This window comes from Vulpes lagopus, chromosome 13 (genome assembly GCF_018345385.1).
Source record: "Vulpes lagopus strain Blue_001 chromosome 13, ASM1834538v1, whole genome shotgun sequence".
NCBI lineage: Eukaryota > Metazoa > Chordata > Mammalia > Carnivora > Canidae > Vulpes > Vulpes lagopus.
Genome location: NC_054836.1, coordinates 60,624,535 through 60,636,871, shown reverse-complemented (window position 1 = coordinate 60,636,871; position 12,337 = coordinate 60,624,535). Strand labels below are relative to the sequence as shown.

The following is a 12,337-nucleotide window of genomic DNA, read 5'->3' as shown; positions in this document are numbered from 1 at the left end:
CTTTACGAAGCTACTCAGAGCACATAAGGAAGGGGGCTTTCTTTCTCCGTATACTTGAACCTGAGTTTCACGTGTCTTGTTCAATCCTAAGGCTCAAGAAACATAAAAAAAAAAAAAAAGCAAACCCTAGAGCTACGACTTCTAAGCTGACCGAATCATGTGCCTTTGTACAAATGCTAGATCGGATGATTTGGTATTGAGTGTCATGTTGACAGTCATTATAGTAGACATATGACTAGCACACACACGAAAATCATTGCCTTCGGAGCCAGAAAGAACTGGATTTAAATCATCATAATATCACAGAGTACCTGGAACATTTTACTTGGCCTCTTTGAATTTCAGTTTCCAAATCTATAAAAGAGAACTAATTATAACGATACCTACCATATCAATACCTTGTATCGGGTTTGGAAGATTAAATGCAGTGGTGAGTAAACTCCCCGGCACAAAGCAGACAACTGTAAATGAGTGAATAATGTTTATAATAGTCTTATATTTGTAAAGAGCATGTTTTCTAAGAATTAATCCATGATTGCACATGGTGTAATTCATCTTAGGTCAAACAGGTAAAACAGCACAGCTGTGATGTATTAAGCGAGACTCATGTTTTTCTTGCTTAGGTGCCAAGGAGGCGGGTGCAGTGTGACGATGGCAGGCCTAGGTGGCAATGCGATGTGGCTTGAAGGGCACCCTCAGATATGTTTCTAAGGGGCCCAGAGTCTCCCATTAAGAGGGTCGTGCCCTGGTGACCGGGGCAGAGGGTGCCGCACACACATGCTGGGCGTGAATTATCCCTGCAGCCCCCTGATCCGTGTGGGGGGCACGGAAACCGGATAGACACAAGGGAAAGGCCGAGCCATTAGCATCAAGGGCGCCCGCAGAACCCTGGGGGGGCCCGGCCTCCGCCCACAGGACCGCCCTGCAGCCCCAGCCTGGTGAGAACAGCAGCAAGAGAGAGAAGGCGGCAGGGAGGCGCCCAGCGACGTCGAGTTTTCCCCTCATCCCTGTCTGGGTTGGGTGCCTCTGTCCCCTCATTTCTGTTAACTGTCACACAAATGCCTTCTCATTTTGGGTGTCATCTCATAAAGTAAAATCCTCTAAGGTAAGAAAGTGGGGCTCAAATGGTCTCACCAGGTGGCCTAAGGGAATTTAAGAACAGAAATGGTTTCTTAAAGAAAAAAAAAAAGCATCCAGTGAACTGTACAGGGTGTTACATAGGAAAAAAAAGAAGTGTTGAGACGGTCTTGAGTAACTCTGTTCCTTTAACGTGTTTTTTTTTTTTTAACACTTTTTAGTATTATTGCTATTTATTACTATCATTTGTAATTACCGTCTCTCTCTCTCTCTCTCTCTCTCTCTCCCTCTCTCTCTCTCTCTCTCTTTTCACCTGAGAAATTCAAGACATGATGTGCCTTTTCTGGTTTGGAGACTTTTTTCCTGTTTACTCTGCTGATTTCCCTGAATCACTATGTGTTATGTATCTTTAGAAATTTAGACAGTTAGAGGGGAAAAAAATGCTTCTTCACCTACATTTAAAAAAAAGTAAGCGTTGGCAAAAGAATTATTTTCTTTGTAGGAAAAGAAAGCAGAGTTCCATTAGTGTGGAATCAGAAATAAGGTCTTGAAGCCAACTAGAGACTGCATCGGAGCAAGGTTATTTATGCCAAGAGAAAGTGACTATAAATTACAGAAAGAAAGAAATGTGTTCTGTTGACACCTAGGACTGGGTGCTTAGTAGTTGCTTAGTTGAAGTGTATTGGGTTATTAATTTACATTATAATGAGAAACAAACCAGAGTCCTTATTAAATGTATTAAAATATATTAATGTTACTTATATTATTAATTAATTATATAAAGTATATGATAATTAATATATAATTATTAAAATATATCCCCCATATCACTATCATAAACGTCCCCATCTTCACATTTGTGCTTATACACACGTACACCCCACCCCGGACTCACCCCGTGGGTGGCCCCCATGACTCATCTCTCTGCAGATTTCCCGTTAATTATCTAGTCCATATCAGCACAAGAGCATCAGCTCAGTCCTGAAGGAATAGAACCAAGGAGGGTTTTAAAAGGCTTGATAGGGGATCCCTGGGTGGCGCAGCGGTTTAGTGCCTGCCTTCAGCCCAGGGCGTGATCCTGGAGTCCCGGGATGGAGTCCTGCGTCGGGCTCCCTGCATGGAGCCTGCTTCTCCCTCTGCCTCGGTCTCTGCCTCTCTCTCTCTCTGTATCTCTCATGAATAAATAAAATCTTAAATAAAATAAAAAGGCTTAAAAAAAAAAGGCTTGATGGTAACTTTTGGTTTGCTGTCAAAAGAGGCAATAGGGTTCAAGAAATACACAGAACTTGGCTTTTAAACGGTGAATAAATCATTTTGCAGCGGAGAGTGGCACCGGGGAGGAAATGCTGCTCAACAGCAGGAGCCGTGTTATCCACCTCTTGAACGAGAGCCGAGAATTCCTGAATGAGAGAGGTCAGGAGCTCCTCTCTGAGCCAGGCTTCCCGTAGGCAGTGTCGAGGGCTGGCTCAGTGCGTTATCTGAGAAGCCCTAGAAAAATCCACCTGTACCAAGACCCTTACCTTTCGCGCTGCCATACATGAAGCTCCTAGTATGGGAATTGCTGTTTCAATTCACACCCTGCAAGCGCACCGGAGGCAGCCGGTAGAGACGCCCAAGGTACCATCCAAGTGCAGAGACCGAGAGTGGGAATGTCAAGAGGGGCAGAGGGGCCGCAGTGTAGACAGACCCAATTTACCTCCCAAGGCTGCCTTCCCCTAGATACGGCCGGTAAGTGTTCTAGCCAATGTGAACAAATTAAATAAAGGAAGAACAACTGTATCTTTCAAAAAGCCGCACCAGCAAATAGCATGTGATTTCTTGCAAATACTCTTGGGCTTATCTCTCCATGTTAATTGTGACAGTAAAACAATAAAAATCAAGATTTAATTTTAACTCATGTTGATCAGTCTAGCGCAGGAAATGGTGATGATGGGCTGGAGAAATATTAATCCACATTGGTTATTTAACGTCTGCCTTATTTTGAGGAGAGCACTGTCAAAGGCTCCTGCTCGGGACAATGAAAGTCTTCAGTTATATTTTAGTTTATCGCCGGTTTCTCCTTATAGTTCTCCCTCCGTTGGTTTTACTGCCGCTGCCAATCATCGTTCGCACCAAGGTGAGTGAACCTGGAGAGGAGGCTGATGGCTTTCCTGGGCTATTTCGTTGTCCCTTATTGTTTCTGTGTGATGGCCCGGTTCAGAGCTGAAGGGAAGCTGTCGCTTCCAGCTGAAGTCACGATGGTCATACATTGTGTTTTTCTCCTTTTCCGTGGTTAATGTTGATCGATTCTCAGTATGACTAACTAGAATAATTAAATAACATACTCAGTCAGAATTGTTCTCTGCCTGGCAAGTAGTTGAGAGGAAGAGCAAAAGCAGCACATCGCTTGGGACCTTCCCATTCCGGTCATCAATCTCCAAGGAGATCCTGGATTAGCACCGTCCCGTGCCCCGCGCCCCGGCAGCCGAGCGATACAGGGAAGAGCTGGAAAAGCACCCGGGAGCCCCAGGGTCTAGCACAAACTAATTTACGTGTCAGCTCCCCGGCTGGTGTGGGCCACCACCCCCCGAGAAATATAGTTTCCTTGTGGGATGAGACAACATTGAAAGCACGAAGCAATTTTCCTTGGTTAATCAGAAAATTAAGTTATTGCACCATGTTCTGATCATCTGAGGTGTTATTTCATTTTGGTGTCCTTATAAGCATTTTTCTGTTTACTTTTAATAGTCTACTAGTCCGGAACAATAAACCCAAGACATTTTTAATTCCATGGTAAAATGATTTGAATCAGCAAACAGTGAGCATTCTTTGTGCCAGGCATGGGCATGATGACTGTCAGTTGGCACGAGGACAACCCCTGGAGCTAGGCTTTCTGCGTCAGGTCCCAGGGCCACCACTTGTACACAAGCTCGAGGGACCCGGGCACACCAGCTAACTTCCCTATGCTTCTATTTTCTTATATGTAAGATTGGGGTAGAAACAGGCTTGTTGTGAGAATTAAATGCATAAGTTCAAGGAAGTTCTCACTTCCTTGGAGCGCGGCTGGCACATAGTAAGTTGGGCTGCAAGAGTCTCCCTAAATGTGTTGACCCACAGCTGGGGCAATTCCCACCATCCCATGGTGCTTTTCTGATGTTCTTTTCCAACAAGCATCAACCAGGGTTTTACCAGTCTGGGTTAAAATAGCATCACAGTAATCACGATACAGGGGATCCTCAGCCGCCTCGGCAGTCCGCCCCTGGGCTGGGACTCTGAAGGAATTCATGTGAGCTAATGGAAAGGCTACCAAGGTAGCTGGAGAAGGGACTGGCCCCTGCTGCCCTGGCTACCTGCCAACCACCCAGCTCTAGCGGCGCCCCTGGCTGGGCCTCTCTTCCCACTAATGTCTCACAGTTCCCTGTTGGAGAAGGGACCTTCCCCACCCCTTTTTGGTCAAACATCCTTCTGAACCCTCACAGCCCTAAAGAATGTCTAGTGATAGCAACAGGCACAGTCCATTGTTTTGGTTTGGTTGGTTTTGTTTTTCCAATTTTGTGGGGCTAATCTTCCCCTCTCCCCCCTCTTCCCTTCCTAATCTAGCTACTCCTGAGGACTCCTCTAGGAGTCTCCGGTGGCCACTAGACGACACAGGGCTCTCATCCACATGCTCGGCCCAAGCCCGCTTCATAGACTTGTTCCTCTGGCTAGCATGTGTGGTGGTTCCCTTTTAACTGCCCTGGGCCTGGGCCCCCCCGCCGATCTGGTGACTACTGCCATTCTACTATGACTGCATCCTGGTTCATACCCGGACCTTGCTATATTTTAATATTTCTGGTTAGCTTCAGTGTGAGTCCTTACTTATGGTGGAGAAAATGAGAAACCAAACAAGTGGATGCAAGCTTAGGCTGCGGCTGCGTATCTTCTGTGCTGCTCCTTGACATACTCATACATGACACTTTGATGATCTCCCGTAATTTTCAGAGACCGTGAATATAAATTCTTTGAAAGGGAGAACGACTAAATAAATAAAAAGCGGTGGTTTCAGCGCATGATTCATTAATCAGAAAGTGTTTTCTTGCCAAGAAATGCAGTCACTGATTTTTTCCCCAAGGTGTTATGATACGAGTACATTAGGCCTGTGGAGAGACCAGAGACCTGGCACCAAGTTGCATTTGATGAACTTTGTTCCTCTTTCTGTTTCTGCTAATCAACTCATTTGTTAAAACTCAATCAATGTTAATGTGAGGGTTTTTTCCTAGTACAATAACATGATTTCATTTTTGGCTGCTTCAAATGCATATTCAATCATTCAATCAACTGCTGAATAAACTCAAAGAATATTATTTTAACTCTTCCTTACAATGAAAGCAGAACTTTTTTTTTTTCCCCAAAGAATATGGGCCTTGGGAGGGTATGAACCTAAAGTAGAGGCTACTGCGACAAGGATGCAAATCAACCTATTATGACTTTTAGGTTACTGAACTAGAGAACTCAGTGCTTCTAAACACTCAGTAATAGAACAACTAAAGAATCCAGACAAAACAAAAAAATCAATTTTGATTTGTAAAGACACAATAAGTCTACACAATGTAGAATGAACAATGAATTACTGACTGACTTTTTCCCCATTTTTCTACCGATTATTGGGTTGTTTCTATGGACTGGCCTTAACCCTTACTTTAGTTCCATCTCAGTCCAGAAATGTGGCGTCAACAACAAGAAGCCCTCCGTGGTTTTACAGTGAATTACTCAGAGTGAAGGAGAGTTACTCAGAGTTCGCGGAGCGCACCTCTCCGCTCGGCATCCTGCGTGATTATCTTATTTAACCTTCATCACTAATCATAAGACAATCACGTATATCGTATCATCAGAATTGATGCTCACAGATATGTGACCCAACAAACGTCGCCCACCCAGATACTGTAGGAACTGGACTTAAACCCACATTCTGTCAGAACTCAGAGCTCATGCTTAAGCAGTAGTTATGTCTTTTCCGTACTTATACTTTGAAGATTGACCCCCTATTTTGCAGAGTTAGATAACGTGTGACTGGAGAGTCGCTATCAATAGCTCGGGTGTTTCTCTGAGTTAATACGTCGGACGGGTCAAACCCCAGGCGAGGTATATCTCAGCCATTTCCTCAGTTGACCTCATGCTACCCAACGTCTGGAAGGTAGATCATTGCCGTGATTCTAACCACGGGGAGGGGCCTGCACCGAAGCAGCAGTCGTCTGTGCCATTTGCTGAAGTCCCAGAGTCCCAGCTGCACACGTAGGTCACGTGGGCTTGTCAGGATATGCTGCCCCCCTTCACACCTGTGCCCAGATGTCCACCAGGGTCACAGCATTAGGTTGGCATCTTCCTATCTTCTAGTTGGAAGGAATTTTAAGATTGTGGTTTTCAGTGTTTTCCTGGAAATATTTTATAACAAAGAAGAATATGCTCCCAGGCATAAGTCAAAGAGAAGCTCTAATTTAATCTTTGTAAATTGGGTATTATTATTATTATTATTAGTCCAATTTTGCAGATTAGAAACAGAGACAGAAACAAGTAAATACCTTGCCAAAATGTGGCTATATAGATGTTTCCGATCAGCATCTGTCTGACTCTAGAGCCGAGATTTCAACCACAACTGAGTATCTATGTGTTTATGGCTTCCACGGTGTTGTGATATGTATACCCATAATACGTTGGGATAAATATCACTTTACTAAAGGAATCCTGTTTTCTCATTGCTTTACACTAAAACATCAGGAATGCTGTCTTTTTTATTGTCACATAAGCACAGAGGTAGTCTTAGTCTTTCTCCAAGTAGTTATTAGTGATCAATTAAACAAGCCTGTAATATTATTCCTACTAATGTAAATAATTGAATGGAATTAATAATTGCACTGAATTTTTCTCACTTTGGAGAGGAAGTTTCTTAAGTATTCCCAGAAAAAAAGTTAAAATTGGCCTAGAGTACATGCCATAGTTCCAACGATATCCTCTTGCAACTTTCTTCTTTCTTTTTTTTTTTTTTACTATTTCAAGTATCTTGTTAATTTTTGCTTTTCTCAGTACACTGTACTATGTCTTTACTCATTTTTTTCAATTCTTGGCTTTTCTTTGTCTCTCTATTAATAAAACAAAGAGATAGAAAGAAGGCCCGGGTTTTTTGAGGAGCTGTAAGTGGGGAAAATTGAGCAATAATATTTTCCGTGTGTATAGTGCATTTCTTCCAGGTATGTCTCACTCTGTCTGGCTTATCCCTGGTTTGTCTCTAATTAGGACCCTACTTTTTATAGATTTTATTTTTTTATTTGAGAGAGAGAGAGAGAACACACATGTGAGCATAAGTGAAGGGGGAGGGAGAGGGAATTGCAAGCAGATTTTGCCCTGAGAGCAGAGCCCCACGCCCAGTCCATCCCATCTCAGGACCCTGAGCTCTTGACCTGAGCCAAAACCAAAAGTCTGACCCTCAAGCTGCTTAACTGACTGAGCCGCCCAGGTGGTGCTCCAGGACCCCTTCCTGAGATAAGGGGAAGGGAAACAGGCACACGGATATTGAGTTGCTTGCCTCAGTTGATTGGTTGTAAAACCAAAACCAGATTTCAGTTATTTCTCAGATATGTCAGGATTTCTCTGCAAAATATTTTACATGAGGAGAGGCTTGAAGAGAGGACAGGAGAGTCAACACAGCAGAGCGTGAGTGCACAGGCACAGCGCTGGTGAGGGAGGGAGGAACTACAGCATGAAGGGCCGGCGGTACTTCTGCAGCTGTCACGTGCTACCTGTGTTTCCTTCACAATATATTCATCTGTTTCATTATGAATTTCCTTTCTTTTTTTAAAGATATATTTATTTGAGAGAGAGTCAGTGAGAGACAGCATGAGAAGGAGGGAGAGGGAGAAGCAGGCTCCCTGATCGGCTGGGGGCTCTATCTATCCCTGAGCAGGGAGCCTAATGTGGGGCTCTATCCTAGGACCCTGGGATCATGACTTGAGCCACTCAGATGTCCCCATATCATGAATTTCAAAGTTATGATGGAAATAATAAATAGAAGAAATGATCTATAATGAGAGACTTATGGTGCCAAATCTAAAAAAAATCTGGGAGAAATATTGTGCTCATAGAGAAATGCAAACCTGTAAGTGATAAAGAATGTGCTAAAAGGAGGGAAGTCTGACAGAGAAAATGAAAATGAAGGGGATAGAATTTAAAAAGACTACAAGTGGAAGAAGAGGAAAGGGAGGAATTCCAAGCAAAACATAATGAACTTTGAAAGGGACAAGTCAACTAAGCATATTAACAGAAATAATTGATATTGTTTTAAATGTTCTTTTAAAATATGGTAGGGGTTTAAGATAAGGGGGAAATGCTGTAAACTCCAAGAAAGTAAGCATTTTAGCCACAAAAGAGCATCAGAATGATGGAGGGTGAGGAAAAAGAAAAAAGAGAAATCATGGTAACAGTAATGTGGTCGATGAGCAAAACCAAGAAATCCAGATTTGGTGTATATTCTCCACGAATATCTTATGAGAACTTGCTAAGCCCAAAGTGCTGCGCTAAGTGAACTGTGGGATATTGGCGTAAGTGTAAAGGAATGCTTCAGCTTCCAAGCAGCTTGCACAGTTGCCACCTACGCTATGGCAAATATTAATCACAAAACAAGGTTGTATATAAATAAGTGCCAAGTGATTTAAACAAATCATTTGTGTCTAGACGCGTGATTAAAAGGTAGTTAATCTCCGGGGAGTCATCCTCCTCCAGCCCCTCCACGCCCCCAGCCACACCCAGTCCCATTGCCCACCACCTGCTGCTCCTTTCTTTATCTCAGAGAACCTGCTGGCCTTCACCCCCCCAGGCCTGAAACCTGTGTCATCTCAGGTGCTTCAGGTCATCGGGCTGTGTTGCCTCATCTACAAAATCCAACCCCCTCCCATCTGCTTTTTTTTTTTTTTAAAGATTTTATTTATTCATGATAGACACACACACACACAGAGAGAGAGAGGCAGAGACCCAGGCAGAGGGAGGAGCAGGCTCCCTGCAGGGAGCAACGTGGGCCCCGACCCCGGTCCCCAGGATCACACCCTGGGCCCAAGGCGGCGCTCCACCCTGGGCCCCCGGGCTGCCCCATCTGCTCAGTCATCTGCCTTGGCCCTGCTTTCCTCAGGCCGCCCCCTCTCTTTCCCATGGACCATTTCACAGTCTTCTCCCCCAGGGTCCTGCCCGAGCGCTACTTCCAAAATATGAACCTGGTCCTATTGCGCCCCTGGTCCAACTTCTTCGGTGATTTCCCTTTGCCTACAGGGGAAAAAGTGTCTATACAAGCCGTGTCTACACTGATGGGCCTTTAAGATCTTGCCATTCATTTGCCCTAACAACCAGCCCACCAGCCCAGCACCTGGTCCCGCGTTCACAGCTCCCACACCAGCATCATCTCCCTGGATGAAGTCCCTGGGCAGCCGCCTGGAGTCTCAGGGCGCGTCCTCCACCCTGGTCCTGGGGTGCCCTCTCCTTCGCTCTGTCCTGGACAAGGGGGCTGTGGCCGTGGCCTTGTGTCCTCTTGGCGCTCCCTTGTGCCTGGCCCGGGCCTGGGGACAGTGTGCTTCCCCTGGGCCTACAGCCCTCGGAGATGTCGGCTGTTGCAGAGCAGATGCTGGCAGCTCCGCGGGATGGGGGCTGATGGCCTGTCCCCGCAGAAGGATGACCTGTCCCCGCAGAAGGATGGGGAGCTTCCCCAGCCTCAGAGGCAAAGATAGGGCGCAGGAGAAGAAAGATGGGGAAAGGAAGGGAGTTCAGATAGAGTGGAAGTGTAGCAAGGGGACGCAGCAAGTGCTGGTGGATGAGGAGGTCCATTTTTATGCCTGGCTTGGCAACAGTTATAAAGGTGACTGTGCATTCTACGCCTCACAGCAACCTGAGAAATCCTCAGTAGCATCCCCATCCTCCCCATCCTCCCCATCACCCCCATCATCCCCATCACCCCATCACCCCATCATCCCCATCATCCCATCACCCCATCATCCCCATCATCCCCATCATCCTATCATTCCCATCATCCCATCATCCCCATCATCCCTATCATCCCATCATTCCCATCATCCCCATCACCCCATCATCCCATCATCCCCATCACCCAATCACCCCATCATCCCCATCATCCCATCATCCCCATCACCCCATCATCCCATCATCCCCATCACCCAATCACCCCATCATCCCCATCATCCCATCATACCCATCACCCCATCACCCCATCATCCCCATCACCCTATCATCCCCATCACCCCATCACTCCCATCACCCTATCACTCCCATCATCCCATCATCCCATCATCCCCATCATCCCCATCACCCCATCACCCCATCATCCATCATCCCCATCATCCATCATCCCCATCATCCCCATCATCATCCCCGACGAGCAGAGACTTGATGACAGGTGGAGCAATCTGCCCAGCTCACCGCCTCCTGAAGGAAGGGAGGGGGTTCAAACGCAGTCTGGGCGGCTCCCGAGCCCATCAGGGACATTGCGTCTTTACTAGGATTTGTGTCCGACCTTTAGGAGCTCGTGCCCAGTTTGCCTCCCTTCATCGTCTCTGGGTTTCAATCACAAAGCGAGAGAGGAGGGGACGTTCCCTGCCTGGGCCGCAGGGTGACCACAACCCGGGAGGAGTAGGAGTGGCCGCAGGCCCCGGTGGCCCTCAGCGACAGGGGCTGCAGCCAACCCGGCCCCCCTCGTCTGTAAAGTGGACCAGGCCCTGGAGGAGCCTCCAGCGGCATCTGTGGGCGGCTGTGGGTGTGAAGGCCGCGGCGGCCCGGGGTCTGGAGGCGGTGGTGCACCCTGCACGTTGGCCCCCAGGCCGGGGCTAGTGAGCTGGGCCGCCCGTCTGGTGCCACCGTGTGCACAGCAGGTGTGGACAGCACGTCCCCCTCGCTAACTAGCTGCAGGGGTCAAATGGAAAGAGGGAGTTAAACATTCTCCAGTAATTGGCAGAGTGACTCCACCCATGGCCTTTCCTTACCATCCATTTGGGCTAAAAAGTAACAAGAAATGCTAGTTATTTTTCCTTGACTTTGTAAGTTGAGCTCCTCCTTACTCTTCATCTTCCGACAGGAGAATATTTCTAATCAGTTTAAGCCTTGCAATTAATATGGATTGAGTCTTGAGAAATCCCTGCCGCAGAAGGGGTAGGTGTATCACAAACGATGCAAGCCCTTTACAGGCTCTGTCAAATAATAATAGTGTTTTTCTCGTAGCACCCAGATTTAAAATGCATGATTTTTCTCCTTTCTTAATTGCTCTGCGTTCTCTTTAGAAAATCAGTTGCAGCGAGTGAGGCCCATGATTGGTCCTGCTTTTCTCAAGCTGTGCTGACCGATCGTGCCCACATGTGTACTAATTCATCAGCCAAATTGCTCCCTAATATCCGTCAGAGTGTCATTAAAAAATGGAGGGAAGGGGTGAAAAAAACTATGTTTTACAGACTAATTTTTATTTCAATTCCGTCTGGAGGTATAATTTAAAAGAGAAACAAGGTGATTTTTAAATATAATCAGCCGCACTTCCCAAGACAGTTTGACAGTCGGAATTTGTGGGGGAGAAGCCATTATCCAAATTGCCTAGTCATGGCTTCGTGTGCCTTCCTGCCTCTGCAGCGAGCGCCCCGGCTGCACTCGGTTGAGGTGGTGAAGACGCGGTACGACTGCATCATTGTTAAGTGGGGCCTGGGGAAGATAGTGTTCGACGCAGGAAAAGTTTTAGCTCTACTTCTTGTTTCCTGGCAAGAGAGATGAGAGCTCCGGGAAACACGGAGAAACATTCCCCCTGTGGGGTGAGGTTACGATATCCAGTGCCAGCAGGTAGGAGAGGATGCAGAAAAGAAGGCAAGGCTCCTATGCTGAAGAATTTTATATCTAGGGTAGTGATTAAGACTTTTACATAGGGGTCAAGACATATAAATAGAAACAACCATAGGAAGAACACAGCAAAACTGTGAAAGGAAAACAACTCAACAAATATTACTGGTGCTCACTACACGCCAGGCCTTGCCTTAAGGTCTGGGAACAGAGCAATAAATGACAAAATATATGTTCTCGTGGCGTTTCTGCTTGGATTGAAGCCCGGCTCTACCTCATCTTAGCAATGTGGTCATTGATCTCTATTTGAACAGGGAATTGCAATGCCTACCTCGAAGAGTTTGGGTGCAGACTAAATAAGAGGAGTCTGTGGAACTCCAAGTACTGTACCTGGTGTGTGGTGGCCTCCTCATAAAGCATCCTTTTACTTATTCAG

General features: G+C 46.2%; 1 protein-coding gene across 4 annotated transcripts in view; it reads left to right on the top strand.

Moving 5' to 3' along the window:
- The first annotated feature begins 3,047 nt into the window (after nucleotides 1–3,047).
- SLC13A1 (solute carrier family 13 member 1) overlaps nucleotides 3,048–12,337 on the top strand; it is a 105,589-nt gene continuing 96,299 nt past the window's right edge. For all 4 annotated transcript variants that reach the window (XR_005983623.1, XM_041728254.1, XM_041728253.1 and 1 more), the window contains exon 1: nucleotides 3,048–3,193. Coding sequence is in view for 3 of the 4 variants with exons in the window: in XM_041728254.1 (XP_041584188.1) it covers nucleotides 3,095–3,193 (99 nt within the window). In the remaining variant the exon portion in view is untranslated. The remainder of the gene's footprint in view (nucleotides 3,194–12,337) is intronic.